This window comes from Sarcophilus harrisii, chromosome 1 (genome assembly GCF_902635505.1).
Source record: "Sarcophilus harrisii chromosome 1, mSarHar1.11, whole genome shotgun sequence".
Taxonomy (NCBI): Eukaryota; Metazoa; Chordata; class Mammalia; order Dasyuromorphia; family Dasyuridae; genus Sarcophilus; species Sarcophilus harrisii.
Window position 1 is genome coordinate 123,787,078 of NC_045426.1, and position 20,885 is coordinate 123,807,962.

Consider the following 20,885-nt stretch of genomic DNA (forward strand, 5'->3'; position numbering starts at 1 on the left):
AGTGGACAACAAAGAAAGGAGAGAAATGAAAGAAGTGAGAGAGAGAGTCTTAAGGAATGAATCAAGAATGGATGTATGAGATGACTAGAAAATAGAAATGATATTCAATTTCTGATCAAAGCTAACTTGCAATATTCAGGACACAAAAAGGGGGGGGGGGAGTAAATCTATTTATTAAGCAAATACTTTGCAAAGAATCTTCTGCAAACTAATAAAATAAATACAAAATTAACCTTATTCAAGCATAATAATTTCTGAGCAATGATTTGGGAATTCCAATCTTAATTGCTTTCTAGCTATGTGACTTTGAGCAAGTCATTTAACAACCTGGCTTTAGTTTCTTCATTTCTAAAGGAAGGAAACATTCTTTCACTGCTAGTTTTGTCACATCTCATTTTCCCAGGGTCTACAGGAGACCCAAATCTTCTTTCAGCAGTAATAGAACCCAAGATTTAGAAGGAACTTCAAAAGTTTATTTCCTTATCCCAACTCTTAAAGTGATCCTCATGTACATATTTACTATTTCTTCTAGTCTCATAAGCCTCATTGAGTACTACTCAATAACATTTAAACTCTACTGCTTACCAGACCCTTGTTCACAAGCACGCACATTTCTCCCTAACATTCCAGCTTCAAATTCTATCACTTTAGTCTCCACACAGAGCAAAACTTTGTCACAGAGTCACAACCCCATGGACTGAACATGAGGATCGTAAAATTATGATTTGTAATCAGTAAACACTTGAGTTGTATACTTATTTTATATATCTACATACCCAGAGTCGTGTAAAATTTTCTTGGGATAAAAGGGATTGTTAAGTGGGAAAAGTTTAAGAAGCCTAATAGAGTGGATAATCTAGCCAAATGGATTATTCTGCAACCTCAGAACGTTCCCTAACCTCTCTGTTCCATATACTAAAAATAACCTCCCTCACTCCTTTACTTGCTGCCAACTGACTGATAATTATCTTTAAAGTTAAATTCGAATGCTTTCTCCTCCATAAAAACTTCTCCCCTGAGAAAGATGACCTTCCTTTGTTTTTCAATTGTCTAATGTATTTAACTATATCTGTCTAGTGTCTTTCTACTATACCACAACTACATTTTTTTTTTACCAAACTCCCTTTCAATCAAATCATTTAATATATTCTGATTTAATATATTAAATATATAAAATAATATATCCCTGATTGAGTTTAAGCATCCTTACACATCTAAATTTTTTTAAGTGAACTGCAAATAAACTGCAAACAAAAACGCTTTTACTTTAGGAAAATGTTAACTGGCTTATAAATTCTCAGTGGTGCCTCTGAGTCACCAGGAGAGATGGTTTGTTGGGTTTTTTTGGAAACTATAATCACATTTACCTGTAAGTAATCCAAGTACAGTTTGTACCTGGTCCAATAGCAGCTTTCGCAATTCCTCTTTCCGAGCCACGCTGAGGTCTTCCCGGGGGCAGGCCAATTCTTCTGAAGTAGTTTTCAACATGATCAGTCCAAGGGGAGTGGTCAAAGGGGACTGAATCAACTAACAAGACAAAATGCAAACAAGTTTTGAAGAATGTTTATAAAGATTGGAAAGAATTCTAAAACTTCACTTCAACAAAACAGATTAAAATAAAGCAAAACACAGTTTCAGGTGAATTTAATCTGAAAAAAAGTTACATATACATAAAACAATTTTATCTCTGAATAATACTAGCTTTTCAAAACACACATTTTTCTCATTTAAATAAAAAATTCTCAAATTAGAAGCTAAAATAATCTATCCCTAAGAATTTATAACAGATGAGTTTCATTCAGGTAAAGGCTAATTATTAGGGCAAGACATTTAAACCATGAATTTTCATTTAATGATGATGAAAAAGTGTTGAGGGATTTTTTATGGCTCTTTTTTCATTTAGTCCTAAATGAGTCATCATTCTATATTCTAATGTCAGTTACTTAGTTTTCCTGACGAATTTTTTTGAGAGAAGAGACACTTTATTGTAGACAGCCTTTTCAAGGACTTTAGCCACAGAGGGTAGAAGACATATAAGATGATAGTTAGCAGAGACAAAATGAGCAAGGTTTTGAGAATGAAGGAGACTTACAGGCAGAAGAGTAGTAGTCAGTAAAAAGGGAGAGATTAAAAATAAGTGGTTTTAAGACTAGCGAAGACAGAAAAAGCAATCTGTTGAGAAAAGATGGGACGGAATAGAATCTCTTGAGCAGGTAAAAGGATTAGCCTTGGTAAGGCCATTTCATCGTGTGGACAGGAATGTAGGAGAAATAATGGCAGGAGGCATACAAGTTATATGAGATAATAAATGAGAAGAAACTCATACAAAATAATCTCAATTTTTTTCTATAAAATCTTAAGCAAGATAACTGAGAGGGTAAAAAAGGAGCCTACAGATACTTGAGGATGGATTTATATGATATGATTTAGATGAGCTATGAAGAAAGCCATGGTTGATGAGGAAGATGTAGGTTGATGATGAAGAGTAGGATTATCTCACAGGAGTGAGGGCCCAGTTGAGATTGTTTAACATAAATTTAGGTGAACCCCATCAGAATTTTCTCCATATCTTCATTCAGCAGCACTTGTTTAGAAGCAAAGGAAAGGTACAATTGATGAAATGATAAGAGAGCTAGAAACGCAAGAGAAGAGGGAAGTATAAAAGTGAAATGATTTACCCCAGGGTCAGAATAGGGAAAAGAGGAGAGTGGGAATATAGGGGAAATAGTCTAGGAGAAAACTGAAGGGTCAAGGGACTAGAGATCACAGTCAGCATGAAGAGTAGAGTTAAGTAAAGGAAGGTAGAGAGAAATGGAAAGTCAATAGACTATGGTCAAAGAGATTTTGTAATTCTTAAATAGAGGTGGCACATATGTAGGTAACATCAAGATCAAAAGTAAAATCATCTTTATATATAGCTGAAGTGAGATGGGAAGTGATGGGTTGGGGAACTGAGTGGTTAATATTTAAGGGTGAATCCATGTGCGTGCTGAAATCCCCTGATAGGAGGGCAAGAGTTTAGGGAAGAAAGAAAAATTATGAGCCAGATAACAAACAAAGGAGCAAAGACTACTGCGACTACCTCTACCTCAACTAGTAAGCTGAGGGAAGTAAAGGTACAGCTCATAGTAGGAATGGTGGCCAAGGAGGCTCAAGAACGAAGGAGTCACATTACAATAATATCTGGAAAATTGATGGAGTGGGAAAAGTTATTAAGATGAAGGGAAAATTTGTTCCTTATGGAACAGGTTTTTCAAAGGACACAGTAAAATGGTAGGGTTGGGGTTGGAACTTTGGGTAGAAGGATTGACAGGTGACAGGAATATAGAATCAGGTGGCAGAAGATAAGGCATAAGATTTGGATGATGACCTACAGAAATTCAGAATCACTGAGATGTGTAGGATATGACTGAAGTGAGATAGTAACATGCTTCATTCTAGGCCCTCTACAGATAAAACTGGCCAACTTTCAAGGTTTTTTTCCTTACAAAATTATTTCCTTTGTATAAATTATTTTCCCAGTTCTACTCAATTCACTATTCATCACTTCACATTATCCAGGATTATCTGAAATTACTTTATCATGTCTCACAACACAATAATATTCCATAACATGCATATATCATAATTTGCTCAGTCACTTCCCAACAGTTTTAAAGGGCAATAGCAGAATATTAAGATACTGTTCCTTCCATATCTTCACTTCTTTCCCAGCTGAGTTTCATATATTTGTAAATCAAACTGTGTGTGTGTGTGTGTGTGTGTGTGTGTGCTGGAGGAGAAGAGGGGAGGAGGAGTTTCCATTCAACCCTCCTTTGTACATTTCAAGAATGAGGTTCATCAGTCATATGCCCATCAATTGGGGAATGACTAAATAAATTGTGGCATGTGCTTAGGATGAAATATGACTATTCTTTGGGAAAAGATAAGCAGGATACTCTCAAAAAAAAAAAAAACTGTAAAGTCCTACATGAACTCAAGCAAAGTGAAATGTACTGTGTACAAAGTAATAGCAAAGTTACAGGATGACCATCTATGAATGACTCTGCTAAATGATGCACGACTACTCTAAAGGACTTTTGATGAAAAATGCTATCCATACCCAGAGATAGAAGTCATTGTATCTAAACACAGATTCTAGTATATTCTTTTTTTTCATTGTTTTTTATTGAGGGTTTTTGGAGGGAGGGGAGTGGGGAGAGATCTATGTTTTCTTTCACAAACAATTTTATGGAAATGCTTTGCATAACTTTACATGTGCCTTCACATGGGGGGATGGGGAAAAAGAAAAATAACCTGGAACTCAAGAGTTTTTAAAACAAATGTAAAAAATTGTTTTGCATGAAACTAGGGATAATTAAAATATTAATATGAAAAAAAAGAATAAGGTTTATCTGATGCCTACTCTCTCTTGCCTTCCTCTCCATATATTCTCATGCACACAAATCACAAGAAACAGACACTGCCACATACAGCCTCTCCCCATTCCTTCCTCCTTTCTACAGTAGTGTGTATTCTTCCTTTTACCTTCCCTTCTCTTTCAATCTTCATATTCTCAAAATAGAATTAATCTTCTCCTGGGATCTGTTTTTCTTAAAATCCTCCTCAAAATCCTTTAAAATCATTAAGTTTCTGAAAACACACTTGTCTCTTCTTCCCCATTAGAATGTTAGCACTACATCAACCTACAGCTCCTTCCAACTGCTCAAACAAATAGCTGATTTACTCTCAGTTTTTCTCTTTGCACTTCAAAGTTTTTTCTTAGCTTCACTCTTTTCATCAGAAATGCCTGGAAGTACTCTATTCCAATAAAAGTCATTTTTTTCCATGTAAGATTATACTCAATTTTTCAAGGTAACTTATTCTTGGCTATAAGCCTCTCCTTTTTGCTTTTCAGAATGTTGCATTCCAAAATCTCATCTCACTCTTAAAGTAGCCAGAACTTGTGTGACTATGACTATGCTTCCTTGAAAACTCCTTTCTAGATGCTTGCAGTATTTTTTCTTTATTACAGGAGCCCTGGGTATTGACTATATTCTTTGAGTTTTTCTTTGGGATACCTTTTAGGATATGATAATGGGTTCCCCTTCTAGATGTACTTTGCCTTACAAATCTAATAGAGTGAAGCAACTTCCATTAATGATTTCTTGAAATATAGTTTTTTAGCATGGTTTCAGAAAATTTAATGATTCTTAAATTATTTCTCCTTTATCTGCATTCCAAGGCAAGTTATTTTTGATCAGATATCTTACATTTTCATTTATTATTTTTCAATCTTTTGATTATTATTTTCCTAGTATTACTCTAGCATTTTCTTACTGTCTTGTGGAGACATCTGTTGATCTGTTTTAATTTTCAGGAAGTCTATTTCTTGGCTAAAGCTTATCACATCCCATCATAATTTAAAAGCTCAGGACAGAATTCTTGAAACCCCAGGAACAGAAGCTTTAAAGATCTAGGGGAGTCTAACCCAAGTTATTTTTTATTCTCCTAACTCTTTTTTCTACAGAATTTATCAAAATTTTTACTTACAGGCTGTAGTGCAAATCTAATTTATCCTTTAAGTCCGCTTGGAGTTTTTATAAAGTTACTTTGTCTTTTGGTGAAATCTATAGATTTAATTTTTAATTCTACTCGGTGTTTTGATTTAACCAACTCTACTTCTCTAATTTTCCTGAACTAGAGTTTCATGCCAGGATCAGGTCCACCTCTACTCCCCATCTTCCACTTTAGTTTTTAGTTGGGGTGGTTTGGCTTTATTTGATCATGCCCTCATTTCCCCTGAGTTCCTCTACTGACCTCCACTTCCCTGGATTAGACTTCCCTAGATCTTCAAAGTTCAGAATTCTAGATTTTCGGGATCTTCTCAGCTTTGGAGACTCTGGGCACCTAATATCTCAAACTAAAAACTACAGTAACTCATCTAGTTCTCATCACTGTAGCACTCTGCAGGTCGTTGGGTAGTCCCTGATTACTATCATTTTCCAGGGCTTTAGAGGTCCATACTCCTGAACCTTTTAACCACAACAGCACTTTTTAATCACCCTGAAACCCTGAAGCCTTCTTATGGGTTCCAGATACAAAGCCCTGTAGGTTACATGTGTTTTACCTCTAAGTCATGCTAAGAAGTAATTCTGTACTAATAATGGCTGCCTGAATAGGTATCTTTTTCTATTGCCCATGTACTTCTGGATGACTCTTGTTAAGTTCTGAACTGGAAGAGTTACAGTTATACTAGTTTCCCATTTGAATACTTGATCTTTATTCTCTCTAATACAAATTTCAGAATTTTGATAAGGTAGATATTTGGGAGCTGTGGAATCTGCCTCTTACTCAAAAACCATATGGGCAAAAAGTCAAAATGGGAATATTTAAACTGTAGAAGAGAAGATTTAGCTAAATAATAGTTTTCTTCAAGTATTTAAAAGGCTACCAAACAAAAGAAATACTTTTACTTATTATTCTGCTTCATCTCAAAAGATGAAACTGAAATCAAAAGAGTAGAAGTTACAGAGGCAAATTTAGTCTTGATGTACAGAAAAACTTTCCAATAGTAAAATGGACGGATAGGTCTTCTATCCAAGGCTAAATGGCATTGTAATTTATATTACAATCAAGACTTTTATCCAGATAACAGACTGAACTCAGTGACCTCTGACATCCCTTTTCATCCCCTGGGATTCTGTGATTCTCAATTTTCAAATAAAATTCATTAAACATATTAATCATTCCAAATGAGGATTAATTCATGTACATAAAAACAGAATCTAAAGAGCTTTCAGTTAGAGAAGTAGATTTGTTCTACTTGAGCCCAAAGAGGTAGATTTAAGTTTGATACAAGAAAAAAAAAAATCTTTCAAACAATGAGAGCTCTCCAAATGAAATGAATGAGTCTAGCTGCCCTGGGCATGGGGACTAAAGTAGAGAGAATTAGATTCCTTTATGCTAAGACTCTTCATTAGCATTAATCAACTACTAACAATGTGGCAAGATATACAACTTAAATGGAAAACTCAAACATGACTTAAAACTAGACCAGAAAAACTTTTAGTAGATTGACTGAAAAGATTTTATGATAACCAAGTTGACTCTAAAACCGGTTTTGCTTTGCTGCAATTATAACTGATAAAAATTTTTGCTTCATCACCAGGAATGCCAGTAATTAAGCAGCCGTCTTTCCTTGCATATCTTAAATACTAACCAATCACAGAATTTTAAAGTTTAGTATGATCTTCTCGTTTTATACATGAAAAAACAAATACAGAGAAGTAAAGTGACTTCCTCAAAATTACAAAGCTATTTAGGGGCAAAAGTGAAACTAAAATCTGCCTCCTTACTCCCAAATACTGTGTTTTTTATGCAAGTACACTACAAATATTTTAAAGTTATTTAAAGTTACAAAGGCAGAAGTTTTAAAGTCTTTATTTACAACTATTTAAAAGCCATTTCAATTTAAAAAAAAGATATCTTATGAGTTCCATGTCCTACTACAATAGCCCCTTATTACTGAGCAGACTATTATATTACTCTAATAGATGTTCCTTTCTCCATTGATATTACTGTCAAAAATAATCTTATTTATTAATGAATTGAATAATGAGACTGCTATATTCAAAAATCTTCAGTGGCTCTTTTTTGCCTAGTGAATTAAACTCAAATTTCTTTTTCTGGCATTTAAGAGTCTCTATACAACCTGGAAAAATTTACCTTCTTATCTTTATTTCATAACACTCCCCTCTATGAATTTTATAGTACAGTTAAACTAGAATTATTATGCTCAACCACTCTGATTATACCCTGTAGTCTTTTACTTATATGCCTTTATTCTCTTCACCAACCCTGACACACACTCTCTCTTTTCAGCTAAATAGTCATTTAAGTTACTTCCTCCATGAAACATCTGATAAAAAGCCCAGGACCATAAGGACCTTTCCCCCATTAGAAGTTGTGTAACATTTTGTTTTGGAACTCCCAAATGCACTTATGTAATGTTATAAAGCAGAGATAAAAAAATACAAGGCCCACAGCCTGCAATATTCCAACTGCAATCTGAAGAAGACTACAATGTAATTGGGAAAACAGTTAACAAAATAAATTTTAGAAGTGATAAAACATAGGTAACATTAAATTTAAAACTAGCTCAATATGCAGCCTGCAGGGACCCTTATGTATGGATTAGTGGTTCCCATTTCCATGAGTTTGACATCACTATTATATAGTTAGTTGGGTTGATGTCTTTTGCCCAGTACTTAACCCAATAAACATATGAAAAATATTTGCTGAAATTAATCAATTAAGACAAGGTGAAAAGGGGAAATTGGTAAAGAAGATAGAACAACAGAAAAAGGTTAGTGATTTTTTTCAGGGAGATAGCTAAACACTAAGTCAGCTTCTCTACTGACTGAGAAATACTGACAGGATTTCCAGTCAAAATGGTGTCTGATGTACACGGAATTCTTGGAAACCAGAATATATCAAATTGAAATCCATAACTCCAGTAGATGGCAAGAAATATTAGAAGAAAATCAAAAGCTGTTCCCTAGATATCTTAAGATATAAAAGATAAATAAAATGGTGGACAAGCACACTTTAGTTATAAAGTTTTAAAATCCTAATTAATAGACATTCCATTCTTTGGTTGTTTTTTTTTTGAAAATGCCAAACACATATGCCTGAGGCCATTCTACATTGCAGAGACTCAGCTACTGCTACTCATAAACTACTGAATAAGTCTTGTTTGTTCTACTGGCACCTTACTATTTGCTCTGGCCACTTTCTTCCATGACTAAAATAAGAAACGATGTATTTTTTAAAAGACTTATTCTCAGCTGAAACAATGCTCACTTCAAACTCTTTCCAATGCCTATTATATGAATTGAAAGGAACTATTATTTATCGAGAGATAACAAGAAAAACCTTTTTAATAGATTTTTTCCCCAAATAAAATTTTCACACAAAAAATAAAAATTTGTCTTACACACAAATCTTGCTGATATACTCCTAAAATATTTAATCTTAAAACTTCTTTACATGTCAACAAGAAAAGTCAAGAAGTCAACTTGAAAGTTGTCCAGAAGTCAAGAAGAAAAGAATTTATTTAACAAGTTTCTCAGGATATCAAAACTCCTGAAATGGTTCATCAGACTTCCTTTGGCATATTCTTACCTGTAAAATGTTTGTAAAAAAGTCATGGTAGAACATAGGCCAATCTTGGCGGCCAATATCAACAATAACTTTGCAGAGCTTGTTTCGGATAAAATAAGGTAAGGTTTTGTGGTGAGCTAGAAGGAGCTTGGGCAGGCAGCTTCGGATTTCCATCTTATCCTGGGATGGGACTCCCAGCCACATTTTATTGATCAGATTCTACAAGATAAAGAGAATATCCCTTTATATTAGCAAAACACATATACAAATAACTGATTTTAATCACTAAACAAACAAAATTTTCTTATCTGAAAAAATTTAAGATTGAGCAAGCTTATTAAAAATTTGACTTATAATTAGAAGCTGTAGAACTTCTATTAGAATATTTTCCAAAGTAGATGAAATACAATGGCCTTCAACTTTGCATTTGAATTAGGAATGAACAGTATATGAAGCTGCTATCTATCATTTTTCCATTGTAAAATGGAAACAATACTCACTCTATAGCAAAGGCATGCAAGATTTTGCCTAAACCATACTACATTATGATACCCAATGCTGAATAATTTGAAAAGTATGTACTAAATTTGCCAGAGAATCACAGCACTTATACTTTGCCTGTTTACTGATTTTCTTAAAATGTGCAGATTACAATATTAAAAGTGTCACAAAACTAAAACAGTAAGACTGCTTGTCTATTATAAAGTATGAACCACCTTAAAATTTAAAATGTTGGGTTAGCCACATGAAAATCTGGGAAGAATTAAACCAAAACTATGATTAAATAGTCACATAAATCCTAACTATTCCCAAAGTTACTTACCCTCAGCTTCTATTGTTCCCCACTGACTAGAAAAGATTCCAGTCACCTTACAGAGGTATTTAAACAAAGGTCTTAACCATGTGTTTACAAAAGCTAGACTTCCAATAAGAAATACTATTATTGAAATAATATCAAAGGCAAAGTAAACACAAAATTTTGTGAAAAGAACTGTCTGAAACCTTACCTCAAAAACCGTTAAACTATACATCATTACATAGTCATTCCGTGTGCTAGAGAGAAAATAGAGGCAGAATCTCCAGGCTCCAATCTGTTGAGCAAAATTATTCAGAAGCTCCTCTGGAAAAATTAAAATGTCAAAAAAAAAGTCATAAAATTTCATAAATCTATTTTAATACTAGATGATTTTTTTCTCCCAAATAATTTTCCCCATATTGACTGAAAGAAGGCTCTAGTACAGCAGGTAAGCATTAATATATCTTTGCCTTACAACCAAATTTTTTTTTTTCTGTACAGGTTCTGGACAAGCATTTTGCCTACTAAATTTCACATACTGTCTCACTACTACCCACATAATTTCTTTAAAATACAGGTAGGTGAATAAAGACTTTTAATAGCTGATGTTACAATCATCAAAGAATATCCAAAGAAGTCCCAGGTGAAACAAAAATACCATTAATAAAAAAGATAGGAGACAATTAGGGACATTTGAATTTTATTTTTTTTTTTTTTGTTCTTAAATACCTACAAATTTTTTGTCCAATAAAAGTAATTAAAGAGGCACTGAAAAGCTACTGTGGTTCTTGATCATTATGTTTCACATGTCTTAAGTAGTTTCTGAAACTCCTCACACAACCATTCAAATAAGTTATTACTCTAGTCAGGACCTCAAATTCAGCAACAACATAGTTCACCTCATTTATTTGTTTGTTTATTTTGTAAGAGTGGAAGGAAGAGTCCCAGCATTCTATCCACTACACCATCTAATTACCTTAAAAACAACAAAAAACTCACAGAATACCAGTAAGTCTTTCCCTAAAAGATAAGGTATCGAAGGATATGAAAAATAGTTTTCAAAAGAAGAATTGTAAACTATTAATTATATGAAAAATTGTTCAACATTCCTAAAAAGAAAAATGAAAATCAAAACAACTCTTGAGGTTTCTTTCATGTCATACTCAGAAAATGGCAAAGATGAGAAAAGGCAGACATAATGTTGAAGAGACTAATAATGCTTAAGTATGCTAACATATTGCTGATGAAGCTGTGAAATGGTCCAACTATTCTGAAATTCAATTTGGAATTATTTGAAGACAATAACTAAAATATCTCTACCCTTTAACAGAGAGATCACATTCCAAGGTTTATGCTAAAGGATGTCAAAGAAAGGTTCCATGAATAATAAAATATATACAGTAGTACCATATAGCAAAAAACTAGAAATACAGTTGATGCCCACTAATTAAGAAATAACTAAACAAATTATGATACATGAATTTAAAAGAAATTGCTATATCATAAGAAATAATGAACATAAATTCAGAGAATCACAGAAAGACTCATGAACTGATAATGAAGCAAACAGAATCAGGAAAATAATATACACAATAACTTCAACAAAATAAATAGAAACATAAAAAAAAGAAACTGAATAATGTATAAATATAATAACCAAATTTAGCTCCACAGAAGAGATGAGAAAATGTTTAGGGAAAGTTAAGGGAAAACTCTTTCCCTTTCTTTGCAGAAGTGAAAGACTTATAAAAAAGAGATACCAAATATGTGGCCTGCAAAACTCTGCCCTATCCCTTGCAGCTAAACTAGGTTAAAATGTAATTGGGAAATACTTGACAAAATAAAATACAATGAAACATATTATTACATTTTCAAACTAAAGTAAAATGCAGACAACAGTATGGCTTAATAACACTGTTTGCAATGGAGTTTGACACCAATGGTGTAAAAACAGCATATACTGTCAGATTGAGCTCTGTTATTAGTTTAATACTTTTAGTATTTTAGTACTTTTTCTCCTTTCTTTTTTAATCTTTGTTACAAAGAACAAGTCACTGGGGAAGAGATGGACCTAGTCAGACATGAAAAGAAATTAGTATTTTTTTTTAATTGCTAAAATCTCCTTCAACCCTACTCTATAGGCATTGTCTCAGGCAGGTTCATTTTTTTTCCTCCACTCCCAAAAGTAGACTATGCCCAATGCCTCAACTTCTTTTCCTTAATTCTTGGCAATCTAGTTCCAATAATCCAATCAATACTTCAAAACCATGTTCTTGTATTTAAAAAAAAAAAAATTTATTATTGTGACTTCCAAATTTTCTTTTCTCTCACCCACTGGGGAGGCAGGCAATATGATGTTCATTATTGGCTCAAAGCCAGGTCCCTTCAGTTAAAAACCATCTTTTGTTAAGGACCATGCCTAGTGCAAGTCAATTCTCAAAAGTCCCCACAGCTGTGACTCATAACACCCCTGAAGGAATTGCAAATCAGCCTTTACTGCAGCAGATGTTGCTTGTGGATTGGGAATGAAATAAATTGGAGGCAAGAGAAGAGGAGAGAGGTCAGAGAATACAACTGCCTCTCAGTCTCCTTGTATCCTTATAGTCCTCTCACATGAAAGGATGTATTCTGCTGATTAGAATTAGATCCCAGCAGCCACTAACAGGAAGCTCCTGTAACAAATGGCACCCAAACAGGGACACAAGAAGCATGAGAAAACAAAGAAGCAACAGCGCTCTAGAGCTGTTTGTGAGTAGAATCCTCTCAAGAGAGGTTCTTCCGTAACCCGAGGGGAAAGAAAGGAAGAAGAGACACGGTAAGACTTTTTCAGTCAGGGTAATTAAAATGGGCCCACACATCAAAGGGCTGAGCCAAGAGACTGATGATGGACTTATGAAAAATGCCTGTTCAGACTACAGTCCTCTTCTCTGTTTGTCAAAAAGTTTGCCTGCATGACATCTCACAAGATTCAACACCTGCTATAGCGTCTCACCCTGCAACCATCCAGAGGAATAGGATGGAAAAGACTTTGTTAGTGCTGTTTGCATTCCTCAGCGTGCAGACTCCAATAACAGCCGCTCCACAGTATTGGACAAACTTACTGACCATGCTGTTGGGAGGAAAAATATTTGTGTTCCCATAAAACAGAAATCGGGGAACTGTTAAGGATCATACCCAAGTGTGAAAGGGCAGATTGATTCTACCAGGGCCTCCACAGCTGTGAATCATAACACACTTGAAGGAACTGCAAAATCAGCCTGTACTGAGGCAAATATTGCCTGTGAATTGGAAACAAAATAAATTGGAGGCAAGTTGAAAAGGAGAGAGGTCAGAGAATACAACTGCCTCTAAGTCTCCTCCTATTATCATCCTCTCACAGGAAGGAATCTATTCTGCTGTCAGAATTATATCCCCAGCAGCTAATAAGTGACTCCCATATCACTCAGCAGCCACTAGCAAAAGGCTCCTGTAACATCTTTTCTACTGTACTTTTAACCTCTCATATATGTATTATCTATTTACAAGTTATCTTATAAAACTGTATACTGTTATTTATGTGTTATATCCCCTTCTGCTAAATTATTATGAATTCTGCAAGGGCAGGAATCTTATTTATTCTTATATTTCCCTAGTACCAAGTAAAATGCTTTACACATACTATTTGTTTTTTCAATGCTGGCTGCCAAAGGAATGAATGGGTTTATAATACAGTAAGGAGATAGGAAATATACAAAAACATCCTAAAGTATATATTTACTAAAAAAAAAAAAAAAAACCATACAGCATGGTAGAATGAAAAATAGCACTAGATTTTGAGTCAGGATAGATTCAAATTGAAATCCTGCCTCTGGATTTCCTGACAAAATGGATAAATGAATAAGCAGTAAGCTGCCCAGCTTCCCCACACCAAATGTAATAAAACACTTAAGTTCACACAAGGTCCATGTATAATGAGCAGCATATTGCTTGCCTCAATGAGAGAAGAAAATCTGGAAGTCAAAATAAGTTTGTTTGCTTTTTAAATACAAGAAAGTACAAATGACATTTCACTCCGTACCAAACAAAAAAATCAGCAGGAAGTCCAATAGCAAAAGGAAAGCCACCATTCCCCAACCCTCCAAAGCACAGCAAGGGCCAACAAAAGTGAGACACCTGTAGCCTACAATTCAGAGGCATTAGAAGTGGAGTCGTCCCCTGAGAGAGGTCTGCAGTGCTTAGAAAGCCCCAGTGTGGAGGGACTTTGAAAGCCTAGAAGATCTGCAGTGGTGCCACAGTGGTCAAACCAAGTCTCCTAGTTCTCAAAACACGCAGTACTAGAGATGCCAGAGAAGGCCCTGAGAAGCCAGCACTCTGCACTTCAAAAGACTCAGGAAGGCCTAAAGCCAGCAAGGAGACATTGGCCTCAGGGTGAAACCAAACATTGCTAATCACCAGATACTAGCAGGGGGAGGAGCCGCTTTAGTCCAAAGCTCCAACTTAGTAGATAAAGCTGAAGAGATGGGTACATTTGTAAAAGTTATCAACTGGTATCAAAAACTACTGCAATTCAAACTCTAGAGTAACTACAAGTAGAGAAAAAAGAAGCACAAAAACTATAGAAATACCTAAAAGAAATAAAGCAAGAAAATAAAATAAAAGCTCTGAGAAAAAAATTGGAAGAAAAAAAGTTCAGATTATTGGGTCAAATCTGACCCAAAAAACAGACTTCCCAAAACCTAGAACAGATGAAACAAAAATCAATGACTCAAGACATCAAGAAATATTAGAACAAAATCAAAAGATTACTACAAAAAAAACCTGGGTTATATAACTATTAAGTTACTTTTGAATTCCTTCCTGACTCCAAATCCAGTACTCTATCCACCATGCCACTTACTTAGACTTGGAACTGGGAAGATCAGTCAGTCTCTGACCATATCTGTGGTAATTCTGAGCAAATCTATCCTCTAACACCAGCTCTGTGATCCTTAATCTATAAGGGCTTCAGTATGGCTCTCTAGCTTATCTAAGTGATACCTGATAAAAATTAAAGAGCCTTAATATGTTGTTCATGTAAGAAGGTAAATATAAGAGAAAAGAAATAATATTTAAGGAGTTGGGGTTAGAAATAAAGAAGTTTCAAAAAGAACATGACATTTAAATTAGGTTTTAAAAAAATGATGTGCAAAATTTCAAAAAACAAAACTACACGTGAATAGGAATATGCAATGGAATGCACAAGGATATTGTGGCAATTCCAGAAGACTCATGATAAAATACATTATCTACATCCTGACAAGTAATGGACCAGACAAGATAATTTTTTTGAACAATGTGGAAATTAGTTTGCTTGACTATACACATTTGGTACAAGGGCTTTGTTTTTCTTTCTTTTTCAAGAGGGGTAGGGTGGGAGGAATAAAGAGTAGATTTTAGTTAACTGCTAAAATTTAAATTTAGTTTAAATATTTTTTTTAAAAAATAGGAAAAAATGCTAAATGAAGCTAAGAGGCCTAGCATATAGCTAGAGTGGAATACACACTGGAAGGAATACAAGAGGTAAAAATTTGAGAGGATACAATCTATAGAAAGCCTTGAATATCAAGATTTTATTCAATATAAAATAAGGAACCACTGAGATCTTTCTATAAAGTACTAATGAAAGCTTACACTAGGCTGTACTCAGGGAGAAAAGGAAAAGACAGATGGAAGAGAATGTCAAAAGAAGACAGTCTATATTTCTAAGACTATTTCCATAAACTTTAGAGCAGAAGTTAATTTTTTGTTTGTGTCATGATTAAGTCTATTGACCCCTCTGATAATGTTTTGCTCCCTACATTCCTAACTGAAGTAAATACTTCTCCTATAGTATTAAAGAATCCCTAAAATCTAGTCATAGACCACAAGTTAAGAAGACCTGCTTTAGAAATGATAGTATACTAGACTAAAAATCAGAAGTTCTCTGTCACTAGCTAGCTGTATAACTTTGAGTAATCTCAATCTTTCCCTAAGCCTCTATTCCCTCATCTATAAAATGAGGATATTCACTTAAATTGTGACTTTTTAAAATCTGTTTTGGGGCTAAAATAACATTGATTCTAATCAAAGGTAAAGTAAGGAGTTCTCCAGCTCAAAGTCAACAAGTTGTAGCTATAAAGAATGGGAATAAAAAATATCATGTTAATATAAATAATATTAAATAATGATATACAATATATAATAATTAACAAATAATAAATTAATATTTAAAATAGATATTTTTATAACTTTATTTAGAAACCTCGTCCCTTCCCTGTGATCACTTAATCAGACATTCACAACAATCACTTTCTTAGTTTCTTCAGAATTATACTAAAGTGTGGATATGTTAATAAGATTCTATTTCTAAAGTCACAAATAAGGAAATTAAATATGAATAAGCAATAATAAAAAGAAAGCAAAAGTACAACAGCATTATTCAAGTCAACATAAGTTCAAGAGATCAGAATATAGGAATTTAATACCTATTATGCCACAAAGAGGGGAAATATCTAGCATTAAATATGTCCCTTTATAAAAAGGGACTAAAATCAATTGCCAATTCTCAACAAGTCTTATCTTCACATCTCTCCCAACCATCTTCTCTCTGTTCACAAAGCCACCACCATATTAATTCAGATCCCTTCTCACACACACTTTCTCATCCCACCTTTCATAAGAAGTACTGCAGCAGACATACTTTGTCTCCTCTCCAAATCCACCTGTCACACAACTGCCAAAATGCTAAAGTGGCTCCATATCACCTCTAGGATCAAATACAATCTCTTCTGTTCATCATTTAAACCCCCTTCACAATCTGGCCTCAATCTACCTTTCCTGCCTTGTTAAGCATTCCTGCACTTCTTGCACATCAAACTGGCTTTCTTGCAGTTCCTCATAAGTGATAAGTTGTCTCTCAACTTCAGGATTTTTCAGCAATTTGTTTCCTTCAAGACTAAGTTCAAGCACTACCTTCTATTTGAAATCTGATTACTTTCCCCTCCTCAACTCCTACTGCCCTCCCCCCACCCAGTTGTTTTATTTTTATTTTTTATATCCTTTTATATATGCACATTATCTCCCTCAAAAAGGGAGGAACCATACCAACTTTGTCTCTGTATCATCAGTGTCTATCACAGTGCTTGGTATATAATATGGATTTTAATGTTTACTGGAAGTATTTTTTTTAATAAATGCACATTTTAAATGTCAGAAAATTCTTCTCTCCACAATAAATTTCTGCCGTAAGTCAAGGTATATAAGCAACAGTGAAGATTCAATATCTTCAAGAGCTAATATCATACAAATGCAAATATTGCCGACAGGCAGGCATAAAAATGTTTTATGCTCTAGCTCCACAAGAGAACCTAGACATAAGCAGCAGTAACATGTTCTAATAAAGGACAAGGAATCTCCCACATGGAGAAAGACTAATCAAAATCTATCTCAGGCTGGAAGTCTGAGCATCTTTATCATAAACGTTAGATTTTAGCAAAGGGAAAAGGAAAAAGAACTAGTGCCCCATGATTGTTTCAATTTATCCCAATCTTTTTTCTTTTTTAAAACTGTAACATCATCTTGACTAAAACTAAAAAGAACAGGAATTTTTCCACAGACAAGAGAAAAGAACAGTATGTACTGCAGACATTGGAGAGCAGTAGGAAAGCTAAAACAAAACAGTGGAGTTCTAGGGAATAGATGGGATCAACAGTTGGTGCCTATCTGACTAGGCCTTTCTCACAAAATGGATGCTTATAATCACATTAAATTCATATAATCATCTTACCTATTTCACGTTTTCGTTCATTGGTTGTGCAATCATGGAAAAACTCTGTCATTAAACTTTCCAATGCCCGGAGGGAGGCTTCTTCAGATGCCTAACATAAAATTTGAGAAAAAAAATAACAAAATACATCTTTAATTCCCTTCTGTTCTTCAGTTCTCTTTAGGTCACATGCAACAGCAAACGTAATATACTTCCCCTAAACAACTGGATACAAGATGTCAATATCAGTAGTTCCAACTGAGTAACAAGTTCTCACACACACACACAACAGACTCAGGCTACTATATTACACTCAGGCTACTATAATCTCTGGGCTAACAAGAGATAGCAGATCATAAAAAATTTACAATAATAATAGCACTTGAATGGGAAGGAATTCTAAAAACCAGTCAAAAGCAAAAAAACAATCTTAGACTTGAATAAACAAAGGGATTAGATTCAGGGAAACGGCCATAGGAATTTCCCAATCCACAATGCTAATACAAAAAAGAATAATGATTCTCTGATTTAAAGAGATTCAAGATCTGATTCAAACAAATTCAAGAGAAAAAAAATAAATCTCAAAAGTTATTTCCTTACTTTTGGTAAGAGAATGGTAAATATTTTTTTAAAAAAACTTTATGATTTTAAATTTTTAAAAAATCAGTAGCAGCTCTAAAGCAAAAATGAATTTTCAAGAAATTCTGAGCAATTAATTTTCATCATATTAGACAACACCTTACTGATTTGTTTTTAAAAGTATACAATGTCTTAAAATCATATTCATAAGCCTTTATACTCCAATCTTATTACCATACCTAACAACCAAAAAAAATCCAAGTTTTTGCCTTCTTTAATACACAGCCCAATATAGCTTTCACTTACATTCCCAATATATATATATATATATATCAGTGCCTTTGTCTTTGTTCCCTTCAGAAGCCGCAGAAGGGCAAGAAGAATCTTACTGGCATGAATGTGACCTCTCTCAGGAATAGCAATATACTCATCATGTTAATATCCAAACCTCTAAAAACTGGGAAGAAATAAATTCTGTCCCTGTCCCCTAACTCCTTCCCCAAATGGAAATACATAGGAAAACCAAGAAAAGTTGAGTTAGAAGGTGGTTCACTGGAAGATGTGGTGTGTAGGAGAAATATACCCTCCCAAAGAAGTATAGTTAAGAAATAAGAGAGAAGGAAACACCCAAATAAACCTGATAATATAACCACAAGCTCCTAAAAACATATAAATGTCATGGTAGAGAAATACTACCAAGTTAGTTAAGAAAGAATAGCATACTAGTCACAAATCAATTAAAAAATACTTGAGAAATATAAACGAAGAAACTTGTCCATATCTTCACCTTTACATACCAAAATAAAGAAGTAATATAACTAAAGTAAAATCATTTAGAAACAGAAATTAAATGAGTCGCAATTTAAAATAACAAAGGATTCCAAAACTTTGTCCTCAATATTTCTTATAAGTCTCTGATATGTCTACATTCCTTGATAGATTATTATATTAAATATAAAAAAAGTTCTACAGACATGTACCAGAAAAAAATATTCATAAAAGTATGCTGATTGGAGCAAATTCATATTAATAGATTATTACCAAGACCCTCTTTTTTGCACACAATAGAGACTTGATCAAGTTCTGTTTTGTTCCCTTCAAATCCACTGAGAAACTAGCACTCAAGATAGTATTATTCTATGCACAAAAGCACTTTTAAGAAGCTTGAGGACCACCATTTACTTTCTCAGTGCCTTTAAGTGGCCCTCAGTCTTAATTCTTCAGAAACCAAACTACAAGTACTAGATGAAGACTGCAATAAATACTGCTGCTGCTATTAAAACAAAAAATACCCCTAAACGATTTCATTTTTGTAGGGTTAATTTAATCTAGGTGATCTTAATTAATCCAAGTCTTCAGATTTTTTATTTCAAAATAATAAGTATAACTTCACAATCATTTTAAAACATCCTTGGCTTGGTAATATATGAGCAAAGAGGATAAATTTCTAAACTTAATGGTCAAGAAAATTCCCAAGATTCACCTAGAGGTTTCACAAAGCCCTCTTTTAAATCTTGTTATCTCTTATTTTCTATCAATTTCTTTTTCCCATATAACCTTTCATATCTCCCATCCAAATAATTATCCCTTATAACAAAAAAACATAAAATGAAGAGGAAAAAAAGCAGTTTGGCAAAAGTAACCAATAGAATCATGAACATGTTCAGCAGAATGTTATATTCCACCTTCATGCTCTCCTACCTCTTATTGGCCTTCCTACCATTTTGGAGGCTTTTAATGGCACAATGTCAAATGATCCAAAGAAGACAGAAGGAAAGCAAAGTTACAAAGGTAGCAAATTTTGGGGCTGGTTGAGATAAGGTTATCTTGTCCAATCCCCTGATTAAACAATCAATTCAAAGATGAGTCAAGTCACACATATAGAAGAGTTGTGCCAGAGAAAGCTGGAATTAGAGTTTGGGTCTAAGATCCATGAAATATTTGAAATCTGGAGATTTGAAAATCAGGATCAGGATAATACAAAATCATCTCATATTTAAGGAATTCATATTCTCTAAGAGGAATAAAATGTTAACGAAATAATCTGAGGAAGAGGGAAAAGCTCATGGGGCAGGGGTAGAAAGGGTTTAAAAGAAGAGAATCACAAAGGTCTTCTTGGCTCTTAAGCTGATCCTTTAAAGGAAGTTGAAGAATCTGAGAAATGGAAAGAATGGCTCTAAATATGGCAGATGCCCATGCTAAGGCATGGAAGCAAAAGATGAAATCTTGACTTCAGGGAACATTCTTGATCCTCCTGGAATGAAATTATCTGTGAGATGTGGCTGGGTAGGTTAAAAATCAATTGTGAAGGTTTTTAAATGCCAGGATTAGAGTCAATAGAAAGCCACTGAAAATTTTTATTTGAATAAAAGAATGACAATGAAGGGAAAAGAGACAAAAGGAAGACATTGGCAAAGGATGGTGCTAGATGAAATTTTTGTTCACAGAGTGTTTATTGGACAGTACTTGTTAGTGTAAAAGTAGTCTAGATAGGGAAAGAGTAAAAAGTCCAAAAAAAAAAAAAAAATGACTGAAGAGGACATGGGCTTGAGGGCTTAAGCAATATTGGTACTGGCAAGGAGCTTGGCCTCCTCTTCCTGATAG

General features: G+C 34.0%; 1 protein-coding gene across 2 annotated transcripts in view; it reads right to left on the reverse strand.

Annotated features, from left to right (window-relative positions):
- Positions 1 to 20,885, reverse strand: part of XPO6 (exportin 6) — a 113,684-nt gene that overhangs the window by 83,496 nt on the left and 9,303 nt on the right. For both annotated transcript variants that reach the window (XM_003762081.4, XM_031962829.1), the window contains exons 2-5: positions 17,724 to 17,814; positions 10,152 to 10,264; positions 9,166 to 9,363; positions 1,368 to 1,527 (exon numbers count right to left, since the gene is read on the reverse strand). In XM_003762081.4, coding sequence (XP_003762129.1) covers positions 1,368 to 1,527; positions 9,166 to 9,363; positions 10,152 to 10,264; positions 17,724 to 17,814 — 562 coding nt within the window. The remainder of the gene's footprint in view (positions 1 to 1,367; positions 1,528 to 9,165; positions 9,364 to 10,151; positions 10,265 to 17,723; positions 17,815 to 20,885) is intronic.